Source organism: Hirundo rustica, chromosome 7 (assembly GCF_015227805.2).
Source record: "Hirundo rustica isolate bHirRus1 chromosome 7, bHirRus1.pri.v3, whole genome shotgun sequence".
NCBI classification, from domain to species: domain Eukaryota; kingdom Metazoa; phylum Chordata; class Aves; order Passeriformes; family Hirundinidae; genus Hirundo; species Hirundo rustica.
This window is the reverse complement of record NC_053456.1, coordinates 23,362,004-23,380,839: the sequence shown is the minus strand read 5'-3', so window position 1 is coordinate 23,380,839 and position 18,836 is coordinate 23,362,004. Positions and strand designations below refer to the sequence as shown.

The following is an 18,836-nucleotide window of genomic DNA, read 5'->3' as shown; positions in this document are numbered from 1 at the left end:
AAACTCTCTAAAGATTTACTTTTGTTACAGATGAAGCAAATACTTACTTTTATTTTTTTTCTTACCTATAAAAATAAACATTAAAAGATACATAAACCTGCAAACAGGCCCAAGTACTTCTAGAAAAATAGCGTGCTACAGACTCAGTAAATGGTAAATAGAACTGTCCTAAAAAAATTACTACATGTGTCTTCCTTAATGTTTTGCTCTTTGCAAACCTGTGTTTTACTTTTCCAGGTCAGAAAGTTACTGTCCATGATAAAACAGAAATTAACCTGGTCTCCTTCCGTCGTACAATTTATCTGGCTATTCAGTCAAGGTAAATATAAATTATGCACCTGAGAGTGTAGTTCTTTTGAAGTCAGTGATCTGTAATTCTCTTTCTTTTAAAATTCTGTTTTAATGTGCAATTTAAAAGGGAAAAAAAAAAAAAAAAAAGTAGGGAAGTGGTCTTTATGGAGCCTGACCTGACTGTGTAAAGCAGACTGTTTTCCAAATTCTCATTCTAAGATGAATCTTGATTGTTTCAAAATGTTTGGGTAGTGACTTGGGCCTATTGCGGTAGTGAGAACTTTCTGAGTAAGCAGAAGTCAGTGATCTTCAAATTTTATTGCATCTTCAGAATTTATGAGAAGAATTTGAGACACACTTAGAAATTCTGTAGTTCGTCTCCACTTCTGAGATGGAGTTCTTTTGCCATCTGCATTGTTTGGAAATTAAGCATGCAGTTACCAACCCTGAGGTATAGTCTACTTGTGGTCATCCTGAGAACGAACTCCCCTTGCAGTTTGTGGCACAAATATTCCAAACCTGATGGGTGTAGCTTCTCTGTCACCAGGCTGAGAGGAGGGATTGATCCCTTGTAGCCCATAATAGTCTGCGGGTCTGATGCTGCCTGAGGAGTGCAATGATGTATTGTGGTGTTGATCACTAGACATATGAATTAATACCATACTGAGGAAATCAAAGGCTCTCACGTTTCTCAAAGTTACTGTTAAATACTTCCTTGCATACTCAAACTTGTTCATCTTACGTGTGGGGGGGCAGGATGTACCCCGTGGTAGCTAAAGGCTTTCAGAACAGGAGTGCAAAGAGGAGACTGGTAAATACTGCTTTTGGAGCTTGTCTGAAGTGCTTGCATTTCAGTGTGTTTCAAAATGTGCAAAACAACCTCCCACTTTTCTGTTTTATTAAGTTTTATAAGGGGATGTGATAGTAATAATGACTTGGATCATCTTGTTTTCAGATTGCCTGCAAACGTAGTCACTTTGGATTAATTTTCAGATAGAAGCTCATGAAATACAAGATGTTTATTTAAAAACCCCCAACAACAATGAAATCTCAGTAAATCAAACAGCTAACATATTTTACTTCAAAACAGTTGAGATTTTAGCACCAACAATGAATCTTAACATAGTTTTGGAATGTTTTTAGCATAGCATATATTGCACAGATAATAAGTGTTTTTTCTATTCAGCTTAGACTTTGAAGAATGTGCTCATAAACTGCTGAAGATGGACTTCCCTGAAAGTCAGACTGTAAGCCTTTATTTTTGCTCTTATTGTTACTAACATTATTAAGATACAGTACTATGGTAGTGTCTAAAAACCTTGCTCACGTTCCATGAGCTAATTTGTATAGCAGGCAGATAAATGAGAGTTGTTCCTTACAGCTGTCCTTCCTCAAAATTAATTTCACAACCTTTAGAACAAATGGACTGACACACATTTCATAAGCAATTTCTCTTACATGAAGCAACAGGAATGCTTGCTCATAGCCTTTAAAAAAGTCTGCTGTTTGGACTGGTGCTGCTTTTGTCCTATGACAAGACTACAGCAGCATGGCAGAGTTCTGTCTCTGGAAGGACTCTGGGTTGAAGACAGTATCTGAAGCTGTAGACTTTATCAGTGGGGCTTGAAATTTAGCACAGTGCTCTGAGTGTTGTTTCAGTGCTTTCACAGTCAGTCTTTGAATAAACAGCGTATTTTGAGTGATTGCTTTGTGTAATTTTGGAGATCATAGGGCTAAAGCTGTTTTGCCTTCAGACTCTGTAAGATCAGTACAGCTGCTGTGTTCTCAAGTAATGGAAACTGTTCTTCATCCAGCACTTCTGTTTAATACTGGTAGAACGTAAATACACATCTAATTTCCCAAGCAGCTTTTCAGCCAGCTGTAAGCTGTCGTCATAGGAGCTGCACTGGTGTGAGCTCTTTAACTTCTTGTGGCTTTAATTATCAGTTTCATTTGAAACTGTGTGTGTAATAAGTAACTTTAGTATTATACTAACTAGTAAGGGGAGATCTGGGCTACACTTAGGTGTTCTTTGAGAACTTGTTTACCTATCATTTTTTCAATTCTTGTACTATTGCTTGTTTCTAAGTAATTTACATGGAAGTAAACTAAGGACTGAGATTGTATATTTTTTTTAATCTAGTTCTCTAATTCTGTGCAGGAAGTGCAATATCAGCAAATCAATTCAGCTCTAAAGAATAGAGCAAACAATCTAGAATATATGTGCTAGACCATATAACAGAGTTATAATGCATAACACTAGTTGCTTGTAGTGAGAACTACTTAACTCTTAGGATTTATTACCATGGTAGTCTCTGTCAGCTCCTAACTTCTGTGGGCAGAAGCTGCTCAGAAAAAATAAGGGAAGGAAAAAGAAAAACCCAGCAATTAGTATAAACCTACGATTCAGTACTAGTTGTAGGATTTACTATAATTCAAGATTCAAAACCGTTGTAAAACTACGTCCTCTTATTTCATGAGGCTTCTTTGTACTGATCTCTTTTTTTCTTTAAGAGTCATGACTACTCTTCACCTCATTTAATCGAAGATATGAGAGCTTTGACTTGCTCATTGTATATAATTAAGCTCCTTTATGAGGACAAAAATCTTAAAAAAAAATACTCTTCCTCAACACTGTGAGAACAGAAGGAATAAGCAGATGTAGGCAGTAAAATTATTCAGGGGTTTCTAGGGCTTGAGTCTGTACATGTGGATTAAAAAATGGAATACATTCAGCAGAAAATTTGTTTAAATTAACTGCCAATTTTTAAGCTAGAAAAATCGTCTTTTATTTGTTCAAGCCACTGTCTTCAGATTGAAGCCTTTATTGAATTAAGTCCCTCTGCCTCCAGTAAAAAGCAAGCCATTACTGAGTTTGCAGATGACACCAAGTTGGGCAGGAGGGTTGATCTGCAGGAGAGCAGGAAGGCAGCGGGATCTGGACAGGCTGGGTCAGTGGGCTGAGGCCAGCGGTGTGATGTTCAGTGGGGCAAAGTGCTGAGTCCTGCCTTGGGTCACAGCAGCCCCAGGCAGAGCTACAGGCTGGGGCAAGAGTGGCTGGAAAACTGCCCAGCAGCAGGAAGGGACCTGGAGGTGCTGGTTGGCAGCAGATGAACGTGATCCAGCCGTGCCCAGGTGACTGAGAATCCAATGAGTTCCTGGCTTGGATCGAGACAAGCGTGGCCAGCAGGACGGAGCAGTGTCTGTCCCTCTGTACTCGGGGCTGTGAGACTTCACCTGGGGTGCCTTGTGTGACTGAGGGAGCTGGGCTCGTTCAGTCTGGAGAAGAGGTGGCTCAGAGGGGACCTTATCACTCTGCAAGTACCCAAAAGGAGGGTACAGCCAGTGGGGGTTGGTCTTTTCTCACAGATAACAAGTGACAGAACCAGAGGAAATGGCCTCAAGTTGCACCAGGTGAGGTTTAAATTAAATACTAGCAGCAATTTCTTCATTGAAAGGGCGGTCAGTGATGGAAACAGGTTGCCCAGGGAAATGGTGGAATCAGCATCCCTGAAAATGTTCAAAAGACATGTGGATATAGTTTAGTGGTGAACACAGCAGGTTTACAGTTGGACTTGATCTTAGTTTATTTTGAACCTTTATAATTCTCTACTACTATTATTTTAGCTGTAAAGCACTTCTTTATTTTTTGATCTGTTTTACTGAAGGCTTCAACAATCTGTATTGCAGGATGATGTGTCATATGTCTTCACACTTTTTGGTTCAAAGCTTTAAACAGTATTGAGAAATTCCTGAAATGTTTGCTGAACTCTTGGGTGAACCTGCAATCTTTGTTTATGCTCATTCTCTATTCCAACTCCTACTATGAATAGCAGTCATCATGAGAAGCAGGAACTAGAGCATTTAGCTGAAGTATTCCTTAAAAATCAGGTGAAATCTAAGATTTCTCATTGCAAAATGTTTGTTCAAGTCAAGTCTGATTTTACAGTAACTTTCTGCTTTTCTTTGAAAAGGCTTTACTTAATAAAACAATATTTATTTAATTTGGTCATTAAGACTGTTTTCCACAAGCTTTGAGTAGTAAATTGTCGATTAAATACAATCAAAAAGCTAATCGGAATATCTGAAACCTAAAGACAGATGCAGACAACAGGTTTGAGACTAATACAGTCTTAATAACCATCTTTCATGGGTAACTCTCTTTGAGTAACTCTTCTTGAAATCTTCATGTGCAGAAACTTTTTGTCTGATTTATCAGGGCTGATTTCAGAAATACATTAGCAGTTTTTCTCAGTGATTGAATTATCAGATCATTGTGTCACATTAACTGCTGTGCAGCACGAGTTGTTCGCCTGTTTAATACCAGTAATGGATCTCTCACACAGCTCTGACTCGCAGAAAGAGGATTAAGGTTCAGATGGATAATCTGTGGACTGGAACAACATAATACTGCTTTTTGGCATTGCAGTTTAGGACCAGCTGCCGAGGAGGGTTGTCAACACTCCTCTGATGTTTTATTTCTTTTTTGAAACATTTAAGGTGTTGAAGTTCTTTAATTTCTAAGTAAACTTACTAGGAGTAGATTTGCTTTTATTCATGTTATTTAGACCCAGCTGAAGCCTGCAGATCAAAAGTGAAATAGCTTTGCTCTCTGTACTACAGTGTGTGCAAAGCTGTTCTAAACAAGCCTCACAATTGCTTCTTTGGGCATATGTTCAGTCTTGGCAGAGATCACTATTTTACTTTTTTTAAAAGTGCAGTTATTATCTCTGTTAAAGCTGTATTAATCCTATGTATTACCAAAGAAGAAAATTTAAATAAATTAAAACTGTAGCTAGCGGAGTGTGGCATTACCAGTTGTTCTGGCTTCTGAACTGTGTGGAGAGCAAACAAACAAGCCTGGCTGAAATTCAGACACTAAAAAAATTAAACCAACCATATATTGTTCTTGCTCTTCGAAAATCTGCCTAAAACGGATTGGCTTTTAGGCTTTTCTTCTTTCTTGGCTTGTGATAAAAATTAAACTTGTATACAGAAATGTTGCTAAATTAAATTAGAGCCTCTTCTAACTGTGTGCACGTTCCAGATAAAGGTAATGCGTCACCAGATTTTTTTTTTTTTTACTTGAAATGAGAAAAATTCTTGCAGGCACAGCCTTCTTGAGAGAATTATGCATGCATCTGACACATCTCCATTTTTACAGGGTGGTGTCACTTGCTCAAAGCAGTCCTAGTTGGTGGTGTGGGAGTGTCAGTGTCTCGTGTTATTTATGCCTTGAGTCTTGAAGATAACACAAGTACTTACATTGACTTGACTGAAAAATTGACTTTCACTGAAAGTGAAAATATAGTTCAGGAAGCTGATGTAGAGTAGGATGGTCTAAGGCTGATAATTACGCTCTGATCAAATCGATGATTTCTTAGATGCATTAATTTCTTCTCTAACTGGAGGGCATTGCAGCTGGTAGGTTTAGCAACTGCACCATGATTAGTTCACAGCCTTGCTACTGGCTGTAAAAGATAATCATCCTCAAGCAGCTTTCCTGTCTTTTGAAGCAGGAGGTTTTTGTGGGCCTGAGGTGCAGAATCATTCTGAATTTCCATAATTTCTCAATTTAAAAAAAATGTACACCGCATGCACGTACCACGTTGTGGTATTTGTTGATGTCTACAAAGTGAAGGTACAGCATCCATACAGAATTAGGCTGTTGTGTTACTGATAGCAGGCATTAGGTAGAATTCTGATTAGATTTTGATCTTCCACAGGTATGCATTTAACCTAAGGAGGAGGTGGAATTGCTCAGATTACCTCAGTAAAATCACTTAAAGTGAAGTTTTGCATGTGCGGCCTTCAGGTAGAAGGAGAGAGATACCGTGGGACTTAGATGTATTATATCATTTTTGTGTGTGTTTGTGTGTTGCAGACTTGTAGCAGCATGATTAAAAATGTATCTATCCTTATATCCAGTTACGGATTCCAATGTAAAATATTAAGTCTGATTTATGCAAGATTTGTGATAACCATATTCAGCTTTAAGCATATGTTACTCTAAACAGAAAAGTGGTTGAGCAAAAAAAAAGGACAAAAGTTGAGGAAGACCATTAGCTGAGCACAGGACAGAGCTGGAGACTTTGTGCTAAAAGCACTACGCATAGTTTGACAAAAGGCTGCCTGCTGCTGAAACACCTTCCATGGCTTTGCCAGCTTTGGCTCTAAGTGGTAACTTGACAAATTAAGAAGAGAAAGCAGAGATGCTGGGAAAAGTAGGCTGTGTGATGGTTGCACCCATTAAAATATGCAGCAGTAAGGAAAGCTTCAAGGTAGTCAGTGGGAGTAAAATATGCTTCAGTGAATTAAAAGAAAAAACAGGAAAAGTGTCGCATCTGTAAAAGCAGTGAAAATACATTAAATGCAAGGCACTCGTTTCACGTAATTCCAATTTCACATTGATTTAAATGAACCTAAGGCCTGCACTAGGTTTGCTCCCAGCAAATAAATTCCTTTAGTCCTGTGAGGAAACTTCTAGAAATGAAGTGTTGACATTGAAAATGTTATATTTTAAGAATGATTTACAGGGTGGGGATGTCTCAAGATGGCTTCAGGTAGTATGCAGTGGTGGGAACAGAGCTGTGGGGCTGGCAGGGGGAGGGAGGTGGAAATGGCATCACTTCCAGCCAGGGAGGGCAGAGGTGACCTCCACAGGGAGGCAGCCTGGGGGCAGCTCTGGAACTGCAGTCTTGGCTGAATGCAAATCTTAAAGAAATTGCAAAAATGAGGGGAGAAGGGGTGGGGGGAGGTACTAGCTGTGAAAAGGAGCCCGTGATCAGAAGGGGATAAGTTACTTCAGCTCTTCTGCCTGCCATGGACACAGCCTTTGTGTGAAGCTGAGAGAAAATAGATTGGGCAGGGTGTGCTTGTGTTTTTAAATGGTAGAACCAGGAGAAAAAAACCCAAAACAAGTCTTATTTTTCTGTCTTTTCCTTTAGCATCTTTAAATGAATGATGATACTTGCCATGTTAGGTTGAGTCATGGTTCATCTAAACCTTTACTCTGTTTGGGTAAGACAGACAGAGACTGTTTAGGGAGAAGTGTGAGAAATGCAGTGCATTTAGAGGGAGCTTTCTCCTTATCTTTGGTCTTAGCAGCTTTGGGAAGTGCTATTGTTCACTATGATACAATAATAAATTCAAGATGTTCGTAAATTATTCACCATCTGTATGAGATGTCAGATACTTTGAGGTGTTTTACTTCATGATTGGATGGCTATGTATGCTTTCTTAACTATGCTGAGTAGTTACTTATTGAGCATTGCATGAAAACAGTTAAGCACCACAATATAGAAATTGCCCCTAAAATTGGGGAACAAATTCTTTGTGGTCTTCAAAACAAGCGATGGGCTAAATACCCGGCTCTTCATGCCATAATCAGGATTATGAGTGCAAAAATTAGTTCACTTTTGAAGCTGTGAATTAAGCTAGAATTGCCACCTGAGCTTGTTGCATCTCTCAAAAAGTAATTAAATAATTGTAAAGTTTGTTAATTTCAAATCTGGAAGACAGTTACTCTAGACCTAACCTCAAATTGTTTAGATAACACCAGCAAGAATGTCTTTATGGGCAAACCTATTTTCGTGCATGTGGTTATTCAAGATACCCTCCTAGAAATCATTGTAATATTTAATTAAAATGTTAAAATATTTAATTACTGTAAACCACAGGGAATACCGAGGCTATAATTGCATTTAAGATGGGGAAGAAAAGTAATTTGTTTTTCAACTCTTCCTGACATTATTAACAGTGGCATCAGCACTTTACCCTTTTTATTGTTAAAAACTGATTAACTGCAGCATTACTGTAAAATGGGATAATATAAAAACTTAATATGCATTTTAATACATCACATTAATACAGTGTGACAGTGTTTAAAGGAATACCTTTAAACACATCTGCAAGTTTATTTGATACATTACTGCTTTTTTATTTGGAGGAGTGGATTCTTGTTCAGCATGGTTGGCTTTTTATTTGTTTTGAGCTTTTATGATGGGCAAAAATGTTTGTTGTGAATACTTGCTTGGAAGAATGACATAAGTGGGAGAATATAAAATCCAGTATATGCTACAGTAAATTGGAGTGCAAGATACAAAGAGAATAAAATGCTTGAAGTCATCCAGTAGTTTTTATAGGAATGTTACTATTAGAGAAATTAAATAATGAAAGGTATGTGACCGACAGACAGAAACCTATTTAGGAGTGTCATAAATTGGATTACACCTATGGAATCTGTCTTAGGAGAAAACAGTAATGAAAAAGGTGAATGGGCAAAACCTGCAGGGCTGTTTTAAGCATTGTGTAATTTCATAGCTTTTAATTTATATAAAAATGTTTGCTCACTTGTCTTAACTAATGTTGCCAAATGTACCCTAAACAGCTGCATTACAAGCTGCATCTCAGGGAGAAGGTCAGGGGGATAAGTTTGGTTTTAAACCTGCATGGTCTCACGTGTCAGGACCTCTGCTCTCAGCCAGTGAGGGGCTCTGGCCCAAGAGGTGAGGTACAAAGTGTTTCCCTCTGGCTCCTGGTTTGCTCTGTGTGAATGGAGAGGAAGAGACAGCTACCAGAAGTGGATCTGATAATAATGGTGGGGTGATGGGGTTGGAAGACAAGGAGGAAGGTTGCCAGCGAGCCTGTATTCCAGAAACCTGTCCTACATAATTGGCATTATGGAACAGGACAGAATCCTCCATTCTTCCATCCGTGTTCACTGAGGAGACAGGAAAATGGAAGGCAGGCTGTTGATGATGGGGGATGCACAAATGTTTTGGAGACTGATCTAGCTAGGCTTCCTCTGTTCATTCCTAGCCAAGAATGAGAGATGCTCTCCTATAAAGGGTGTTTAAGAATTCAGCCTAAAACAGCTGCTATAGAGAAGTTTCTCTTGTTCTCTTGGTTAGAGAGGAAGTCCAGGCATTTTAGCCTCCCAAAGGTGAGTTTAGTCTTTAAACATCTCCCTCAGGGCTGATGCCATTGCAGTGAAACTCAGCCTTCTGCTTGCTTGTGCTAAGCAGGTCTTGTCAGGCAAATTATGGCTGCAGAGTTAAAGGTGTTAGTATATACCAACATCGACAGATATGTCTGATTTTGGAAATAACTGCTAAGAAATGCACATTGTGTTTCCAAATGGTTTGTAAGCCATTTAGACACTTGGAAGTTGTAAAGAATTTTCATTTTCTGTAAATGCATGGATTGGTACCATTTCAAACAAACAAAAAGAAACCCTAAAAAGCATATCACAAAAGGAAGCAATTGACAAACAAAAACAAAACCACCAAAAAAGCCCTCAAAACCTTCACTTCTTATCTTGTAACTCCTCCTTTCATTATGGTAAAGTCAGTTTGTAAATGAGTTCTAACTTTATTTGTTAGATATACATTGGTTAACACATAAATCTTGGTTTAGGCAGAAGAGGAAATTTAAAGGGCAGAAGTTCATATTCATATCCCAGAGAAATTCAGAAAACTACTGGTGTTGCCAATGAAGTTTGATGTAAATACTCATTTCAAAGCTTGCATCCATGTAAGGCTTCCTGCAGTTACTTGGCATGTACTGATGGGTTTTTTGCTGCTACAGTGAATTTACCTAGAGAAATATTCTTTTTTTCATAACCCAGAAAGAACTCTGCAATATGATACTTGACTGCTGTGCTCAGCAAAGAACATACGAGAAATTCTTCGGGTTACTGGCAGGGGTGAGTTCTGTTTCAGATTTTATACTTTATGATAGAAAATTTCATTGTTTTACTCTATTTTTTTGCGTGTCAAACTTAAGTTTTAATGGATAAATAAAACTAATAGTCTTTTTATCATTCTGAAAATGCTTATTTTAGTTGACTGCTTTAGTGGATTAAATTAGCACTTTGATTATAAAAAGCATAGTGAATGCAGAATGAGAGAACTCACTTGCCCTTTATATTGTTGCTTATTTTGCCTCTTTTTTTTCTCATTATGGTAGAACAATAAATCAGTGGCAAAGAAATGGTACTAAAAAGACATAATAGTATTATGAGTTACCAGAAAATAGCCTTTTTTACAGTGCTGAAGATTAATCTTGGAGACTCTTGTCATTTACCACCTTGTTCAAAGCTGCTTAGTAGGCTTAATTTACAGCACAAGATGGAATACTTACTGTCCTGGGCTTGTGGGTGTTTTGTTTGCTCTTCAAGAAACAGCTAACTCTCTGGTTTTGTGTAACTAACTGCTAATTTAGCTGCAGTTATTTCTTACTTAAGGTTTCCCTATCGATAATATTGACATGTCTGAAGATTTAAGATCAAATTCTTGTCTTCTCAAGAGAGCAAGCTGTGCTGAAAGAGAATGTTCCTTATTTGTATTTTTCATCCATTATTTCAAGAAATCCTTTTGCTTGTAATTGACAGTCAATTACAAAGCACTAACCATATGAAGCTGCATGTTCAGATGATTGTAAATGTTGATTTCCGTATTCTCTGAAGTGTTTATGTCCAAATTGTCTTATTTCTGTTTCCTGCTGCCTCTCTAAATTGAAATAGTCGTTCAGTGATGTCCTGAAAAAACATGGGGTTGTATCAGGTGAATACTTGATGTATAGAAGTCAAGCAAAATGCTGGATAATTTGCTGTAGTTCGGAACTGATAATTACTGTTTTGCAACACGAATGAGTTTCTTGTCCTGACAAACTGCTCAAAGCTATAAAATACACCCATTTGAGTGTTTGCTCTTCCTCCAAGGGTTATTTAAAAAGGAAGTCTTGCAGTAAATATTGTCACCATTAGGTCACTAGGTTGTAGGTTATTTGCATGTTTAGTGTTTTGTTTAAAGTGGTTGTTTAAATTGTACCATGTTGTCTCAGCGTTTCTGCATGTTAAAGAAAGAATACATGGAGTCCTTTGAAGCCATTTTCAAGGAGCAGTACGATACCATTCATCGTTTGGAAACGAACAAACTGAGGAATGTGGCCAAGATGTTTGCTCATCTCCTGTACACCGATTCCATTCCCTGGAGTGTAAGTTAAAACAAAAAGCCATTGTCCTCGGTCTCTTGTTCAACAGTTAATCTCCAGTACTCTGCAGTAACATAGAACACGTTAATTCTAGTATTATTCTACAACTTGTAATGACTTGTGGCAAACTGGATTGTCTTAAGTAACTTCTGAGACACTGCTGAAGAATTCTGGTTTGTTCCATCTCCTCTTCCTCCCTCTTGTGTATCATCATCCTCTCTCCCCATATAGTTGGTTTAAGCTATTATTTTAGGGAGTTCAGCTGGAATTGGCTGATTAAAAAGTAGTTATTTTGGAAAAGAGTTTTGAGCTTCTAAATTTTGATAAATTAGAAGTTGCATTGAATTACGAGACAATTAAAATTACTGCCATTAAGTGATTTAAATACCTTATAAAGCAATCTCACATTCTGAGATGTATTATTATATAACATTAAAAATGAAGAAATAAATACAAAGGTAACTTCTCTTTTCATACCATTTTATTCTAGTTTCATAGCCTAGTCTGTCATTCTTCAAGCATAAGTCAATCCAAATGTTTTACCTCTCCTGTATTTAAGTCTGAAATCTCTTAATTTGGCAGAAGTTCACACATCTGATTTTGCCTTGTGGAGCTTTCCTAAATAAAAAAAAAAATCCTTAAAGAATTACTAGCTTAAATATGGGCGCAGCTGCTCCCAGGTGGTAGAAATGAATTTTTTAGAAAGACAGTCTTGACTAGAATGTATGAACCTTGGGTAAAAAAAAAAAAAAAAAAAAATCAGTCTTTACTAATTATTTCAGGTGGACAGAAGTTTTTAAGATAAGAAAAGAACATATGTTTAAATTTAAAGGTGAATGTTTTTCTGAATAATTTCAGGTCCTTGAGTGTATAATACTGAGTGAAGAAACTACCACATCCTCCAGTAGAATTTTTGTCAAAATTTTCTTTCAAGAACTCAGTGAATATATGGGACTTCCTAATTTAAATGCAAGATTAAAAGATGAGTAAGTTGAAGTTTTATTTTCAAAACCGTAGGTTTAATTAGGTTCCTTACCTGAAAACATGTAGATAAGAACTCTGTGTTCGGGTTCAAGTGAGACTGCCCTTCTGTAGCTGCAGTACTTGAAGAATAAGTTCATGTACAGGTTTAGTCATTGCAAGGAGTCACTTTTGAAGCCGAGTGCGTTGCTGTCATTTTGGGTTCAAGTACGTGCATGACTCTCTGCACAATGTCTTTTCCCCCTCCACCCCCAATGACACTCAGCTACCCTAGCAATTTCCAAGTGCCAGTTTATTTTTATCTATTACCAGCTATATAGCTGCATAATTAATGTTACTGGAGCTTCTCTTTCTGCCAAAACATAGAAAAAACACAACTATTAGTAACAGTTTCTCTGGGATTACTTACTAATCCTTAAATATAGTATAAATAACCTTCTTTTAAATCTGTATGGGATTTAATGCATTGCATTCTGACAATGATACTTGCAGTTGCTTGAGTTCTTTCCTCTAAGTTGGGATTTCTTCTGTGCATGATGAAGAATTTGATAGATGCTTTAGCTCATGTAAACTTATTTTTTAAACTATCCCTAAGGCCCTGTAGGAGGGGATTTCAGCATGCATCTTTGAATGCTGGTCAGCACCTGTTATCCTTCGCTATTCCAGGCTGCTGCAGTTCCACAAGTCACTTCAGGGCTTCACAGAGTTGGGATTTCTGTTGTCATTATCTGTCAGTATGTATGCAACCCTCCTGTGTGTGAAGTTTATGTTGTCATAAAAGAGCAAGTTTTTAAATAGCATTTGATTAGGTGCATCACAGGTACAAACAATGAAAGTGTTGAAAAACGCATGAAGAGAAAACTTTTGCTTCCTTGTGGAGGTCCATACAGTTTCTTTTTCAGCTTCTTTATGTCAGTGAGAGTGCTGAGCTGGCACAGTATTTAATATAGTTGTTTGTTTCCATCAGGACACTGCAGCCTTTCTTTGAGGGATTATTGCCTCGGGATAACCCAAGAAACACTCGCTTTGCCATCAATTTCTTCACTTCTATTGGCCTTGGAGGACTAACGTGAGGAACACTTTTCTCATTTGATATTTACTTTCTTCATCTTCCCTCTCCCTGCAAACAAAAAAATAAAATTTAAGTGGTTTTTTTTTTTTTTTTTGTGGGTTTTTTTTGTTTTTTTTTTTTTTTTTTTTTTTTTGCTAATTAGGGATGAATTACGGGAACATCTTAAAAATGCACCAAAGTTGATTATGACACAGAAGCAAAATGTTGAGTCATCAGATTCCTCTTCATCTTCAGACACAGACTCTTCCTCAGATTCTGATTCAGACAGCAGCAGTAGTAGTTCAGAGTCATCCAGCAGCAGTGACTCCTCATCTAGCAGTGACAGCAGCAGTGACTCAGGTATTTAAACACCAACAGTACAACTATTTGCTTCTCTTTTATTTCTTTCTCCAGATATGTTTATTACTGTTTCTGTGTATAGTTGTTTTGAGGAAAATCTGGCTATAGACATTGGTCATTTCTCGGTTTTAAAAACTACTCAATTTTTTTAACCTAAAGTTTTAAAATATTAAATATTTCTTAGGGAAATTTATTTTTGGATTTGCTCAGAAAACCTGAGTTCCATTTCTAGAGACTTAAATATCTGAGAAACATTGGTTTGTAGATTACTTTTTTTACACGGCTGATACCTCTTACACACTACTATGACTTCAGTTTATTGGAGGATTGGGGGATTAGAGTCATTCCCAATTATTTTCTCTGTGTTTAATGGTGAACTGTAGAGACTCATGTCTACAGCTCTTTTTTCTTGGCTTAATTGAACTCTTTGTGTCTTTCTCTGGAAATACATGCTTCTCCCTTGAGTTAAGAAGTCAGTTCTTCAGTTCTAGCAATGTGTTTAAATACTGTTCTCCATCTGAGTCCCTATTTGTAATTCTTCTGCTTCAGGAAAAGTTTGTGTGGCAATATAGTAAAAGCTCTTGTCTATAGAGGAATTTTCAAGGAAGAATTAGCTTTTGCTGATAACTAATTTTGTATTTTTATGCAATATAACTATAATTATCCTGTTGTGCTGATGTAGAAACTTCTATTAGATGTGAACTGTCATAAACATTGCTTAATCTTTAAAGTAGATTTAAATAGAGTTAGAGTGTGCAGTGTCCCCCAGCACATGCAGCAGGAGCAGATGATGGCACAGCATGACTTCCTGTAGCACGGAAGTTTGCCGATTCAAAGTTAATTTGATTTATTACATGTCTTTGAAATGAAAATGATTAATAAAATGAAATGAAAGCAGTGTGAACTGCTCCTGCTTTGGAATTGCAGTTGTGTTCTGCCCCACAATCTCCTGCCCAAGGTGGGAGCTGTGTGTCGTGGCTAACAGCCTTAGTGACGACAGCGCGAGAGGAGGGCGCAGCCAAACGGGGTCAGAGCAGGCGCTGGTTCAGCACAGAGCCAGATGGTCCTGCAGGGACAGCTGCAGCTCTGCTGAGCCGCCTGATAGGAACCAGAGGGGTCAGTCCCTAGTGATGAACCGGGTCTGCAGTCTGTGAGCAGAAACAGGGCTTTCTCCAAGTTCAGGGCCTTCTCTTTTACTACTTCCATTTTCTCCATTGAGGAACACATTCATTCAAATTCTCATCTGGATACCTTTGCAGCCTGGTTTCACTTTTCATTTTCTTATATACTTCATTACAGTGGTCAAAACACTAATTGGAGATAAGTGTTCCTTAAAGGTAAACTGAATTGAGGTTTGATTACTGGTTATAACTCCAAAGTCTTCGTGTGTTTGCAGCTTTTTGAGTTGATAAAATTACTTGGAAGAGTTAAGAGCCGTTTTTCAGAGGAATGTGCTGCAGTATTTCAGTGTTGGTGCAGTGTATAAAAGAAAAATAGAAAACTTGCTGATTAGAAATTGAGCTAAGTTAGAGATTACTGTCATATTGCCTGTTAATACTTGGAACTTCATCAGCTTGCTCAGCTCTGTTCTAAACCACTTCCAGCAGAGGATAAAATATATCTGCCATCAAAGCAGCTGGTTCTCTTCTGTTTGCTTTCTCAGGTCTTTTCTTGCATACTGGTAGGAAAATAGTATAGAAAACATTGCTTAAAAAACTTAATGGATTAAAATGTATCTGAATTGATCCGTCATTGCATTTTAACAGAACGTCAGCAAGCCTTAGTTCAGACACGAGACTAGACAATTCAGATAATGCATATACTAATAAATCAGTTCATGGCTGTGGTATTTTCAAAAGGTGATGAGAAGCAGCTGATGTGATTCTATAGTTCACACACTAAGGTGAATGAATGGTTATTGTGAATGGCTGTTAGTGCCAAATACTGTCGAGCGGGATCTAAAGGTCCCTGATAAAGAGCAAACAGGAAGGGTAAGACCTGTTCCACTGAGATGAGACTACTCTGTATTTAGAAATACAGAAGTTAGTTTTAATCTTGTTGACAAAGCTGTCACTATTTCTCCTGAAAAATGAGCCTGAAGGCCATTGTTATATTGCTGCAATACCATTATCTCAAGCCATTTCATCCTACCTCTTTTTCCTCATGGGAGAGTGTTAGAGATTTTTCTTCATCTGCTGTTTTTCATCTCCATTGACTGATGAGCTTTTCCAGGAAAAGTAAATGATTTTGAGACTGGATAGTCTGGAAAAGATCATCTTCCTAGAAAAAAGATTATTTGTGAGGGTGCTTTGGTGTATGTCTTTATAGCCTGTGTCTGGTCCTTGGGTAGAAGTCAGCAAGAGGGTTATGACAGGTAGAGGGTTTTCAAAGGTCAGGCATCACTTGCAGATAGCAAAGGGATAAAAATCAGGAGTTAATTATTTTGGAACCTTCGTCCAGATACCTGTGCACAAACGTTTTCTGGCAAAAAACATTCTCTAGAACTCCTTCTGTAGTTCAATAAGTTTAATATACTAAATAAAAAAGCAACCTTAGTTCCATAATCTGTTATAATTTCAGATGTTTCTAAAGCCAAAAGAAGGAGAACGCAAAAGAAAAATAGAGAATCTGATAAAGTTTCCAGGAAAAAGCAAGAAAGGAGAAGGAAATCGCTTGAAAGGAAAACTGGAAGGAGGCAGCAAGAGGAAAGAAGTGATACTGAGAGCAAATCAGACAGAAATCACCGACACTTAAGAGAATCGCACAGGAGAGATGAGGTTTCCAAGTACCACCACAGAGAAGAATCCAACGGCAGAGACGGTTACCACAGCGGAAAGGATAGGAACCACGAAAGGAGTAAGGATCCAGAGAGTAAACACAGTAACTCAAAACCGAAGAAAGCAGAAAGAAGAGCTTCTGTGTCTGATGATGAAAATTACCGACACTGGAGCAAAGACGATGGACATCGCAGCAGGAAAAGAGAGAGATCAAAATCCCGAGAGAGGGAGCGTGGCCGCGTCAGCCCGAGGGAGGAGGAGCAGGCCGAGCGCTGCAGGAACGGCTCGGAGAAGGCGCGGGACAGGCAGAGCCGTTACCCCGAGCAGCACAGGGAGTCCCGCAGGAGCGACGACCGGCGGAGGGAGAACTCCCCGCACAGGCGGAAATAGGGCCCGGCCGCCCTTGGCACTCAAGGCGCGTTGCCAAGCTGTTCGAACTCTATTTTAAAACCTCTTACTGAAGTTCCTTTAAAAAAAAAGGTTTTGTACAAAGGGGTAGTTTGCGTTTGTAAATTTTACCAGACTTTTTCAAATTTTCAGTACCCTTTTTTTATAACTGTATCATTGAGTCTTTCTGTTATGTTCTTTGTTTGGAAAGACAAAGCTCTTTATTTTGTGAATAAAACAGTAAGATACCAGCAAATTGGGTGTTTTGTCACTTAGTTTCTAGTATATGTAATTGTAACTTTGCAATCTAAACCCCGTTGTTTTTTAACTTTGCTTGTTAATTGAAAGCCAGGTGCTGAGACTGGGGCGATAATATACAAATTTCAGACTACGATGTTAATGTTACATGAGAAGACGGTAAAATCTTCAAACAGGCGTTTTTTATCTGCACCTTCTTTCAGCCTTGCAGACATGAAAGCCTTTTCACCAAAATCTTCAGGAAATACTCGGTTGATTTTTTTCCTTCAAGACTTAAAACTTGAAAACACAATGTTGCTGTTTTTAATGTCACATGTGAAAGTGTGTCAGCTTGTTCTGTTACTTTTCACAATGTTTTTTAATATTGTGACATCCTAGCTAGTTACACTTGTGATCTTTTTGGAAAAAGGGTTGGTTTGGCTTTTATTTTTTCAGTTGTGACTTTGATTTCCAAGTATTAGTCTTCGACTCTATCCCTACAGTGGGAACATTTAAGGAACCTCTTTTCCAGTATATAAAAAACAAGAAAGCAAAACAGGAGATGTTTCAAATCTTTTTAGATGTTTTCAAGTGCTCAAGATTTTGGAAGCAGAGTTCAAATAAAAAACCACCCCTCAGTTGCTGCAGCACTTTATGATATAAAATGGTTCTGTCTGGAGTCATGGGGTATAACCCGCTCAACCTTGGTTTCATGAGAAATTAATCAAAATCATCTGGTAAAGACTAATTCTCAATAGGAAGTTACAGAGAAATTTGCAAAGTCTTCAGGATTGAAATAGGAAATAGTGTGGGGGCACGATCAGTAGGAAAGAGGTGGTAGTTGCAGATTATGCAGTTATTGCTGCTGTATGATAGCATTTCTTTTTTATTTGTGAAATGAACACAATTGCTGGACAAAAGAGAACTTTCACATTTCACTTGTAAATCATATTTATTGTACAAAGCATAAGAAATACATTTGAGCTGTTTTATAACAGAAAGTAGAACCATTCCTAAGGAAATAGATCAGTTTTGCCTAAACCTTGTCACAGCATTTTTTCTAAGAAAAATGTCTATTTTTTTTCTGTATTTGACAGAATTTATTTCTGCAATCTTTCATGTAATAAAATGTTTCCAGTCAAAAACATTTTCATAGAAAATAAATTTATATTGCAGAAAAAAGTAAGATTCCTATCTTGTTAAGGCACACAGCTAAAAATGCTTTGGTGGCATCATGTCGTATATGTTTAAACTGTTGGGTTTTCGCCCAACACATGTCTCATTTTCAAAATGATGTGTGCATTTTGGCAGTGTGTTGAATCCACAAAAACTTAATTTGAAAGAATGTTTCCTAAAGAGAATTCTGCTAATTCTTATGCTTCTTTGATAGCTCTCTATGCACATTGATGAAAATAATCTATACTCCATAATGGTAAACAATATATGGTTTAATTGTACAAGCTTATTTAATATATCTACAGTAATACTTCCCTATGTTATGGGTTTAATAGCATATATTTTATTAACCCATAACATTTGAGATAGTCTGGTCTAGTTAAAAAGTTTGTTAATGACACCCTTAATAAATGGAAATAAATTAATTCATGTGAAAACATGTAACATTTATTCTGCAGCACCCTGTGCAACCAGTCCAGTGTTTTACTTTAGAGTATCTGTACAAGCATGTTTCTTTTATACCCTCTGCCAGATCACTTGAATTTGCTGCTTTGTGATGTGTTTTCCTTGCCATCTTGTGT

The 18,836-nt window shown here is 37.6% G+C and overlaps 1 protein-coding gene across 2 annotated transcripts in view; it reads left to right on the top strand.

Moving 5' to 3' along the window:
- CWC22 (CWC22 spliceosome associated protein homolog) overlaps nucleotides 1-18,620 on the top strand; it is a 28,223-nt gene extending 9,603 nt beyond the window's left edge. Inside the window, exons 13-20 of one of the 2 annotated variants that reach the window (XM_040070133.2) lie at nucleotides 238-319; nucleotides 1,478-1,538; nucleotides 9,920-9,997; nucleotides 11,137-11,289; nucleotides 12,145-12,272; nucleotides 13,235-13,336; nucleotides 13,482-13,678; nucleotides 16,259-18,620. In XM_040070133.2, coding sequence (XP_039926067.1) covers nucleotides 238-319; nucleotides 1,478-1,538; nucleotides 9,920-9,997; nucleotides 11,137-11,289; nucleotides 12,145-12,272; nucleotides 13,235-13,336; nucleotides 13,482-13,678; nucleotides 16,259-16,845 — 1,388 coding nt within the window. In that variant the 3' untranslated portion in view covers nucleotides 16,846-18,620. The remainder of the gene's footprint in view (nucleotides 1-237; nucleotides 320-1,477; nucleotides 1,539-9,919; nucleotides 9,998-11,136; nucleotides 11,290-12,144; nucleotides 12,273-13,234; nucleotides 13,337-13,481; nucleotides 13,679-16,258) is intronic. The other variant, XM_040070134.2, reaches the window with a different exon arrangement.
- Nucleotides 18,621-18,836: the final 216 nt, after the last annotated feature.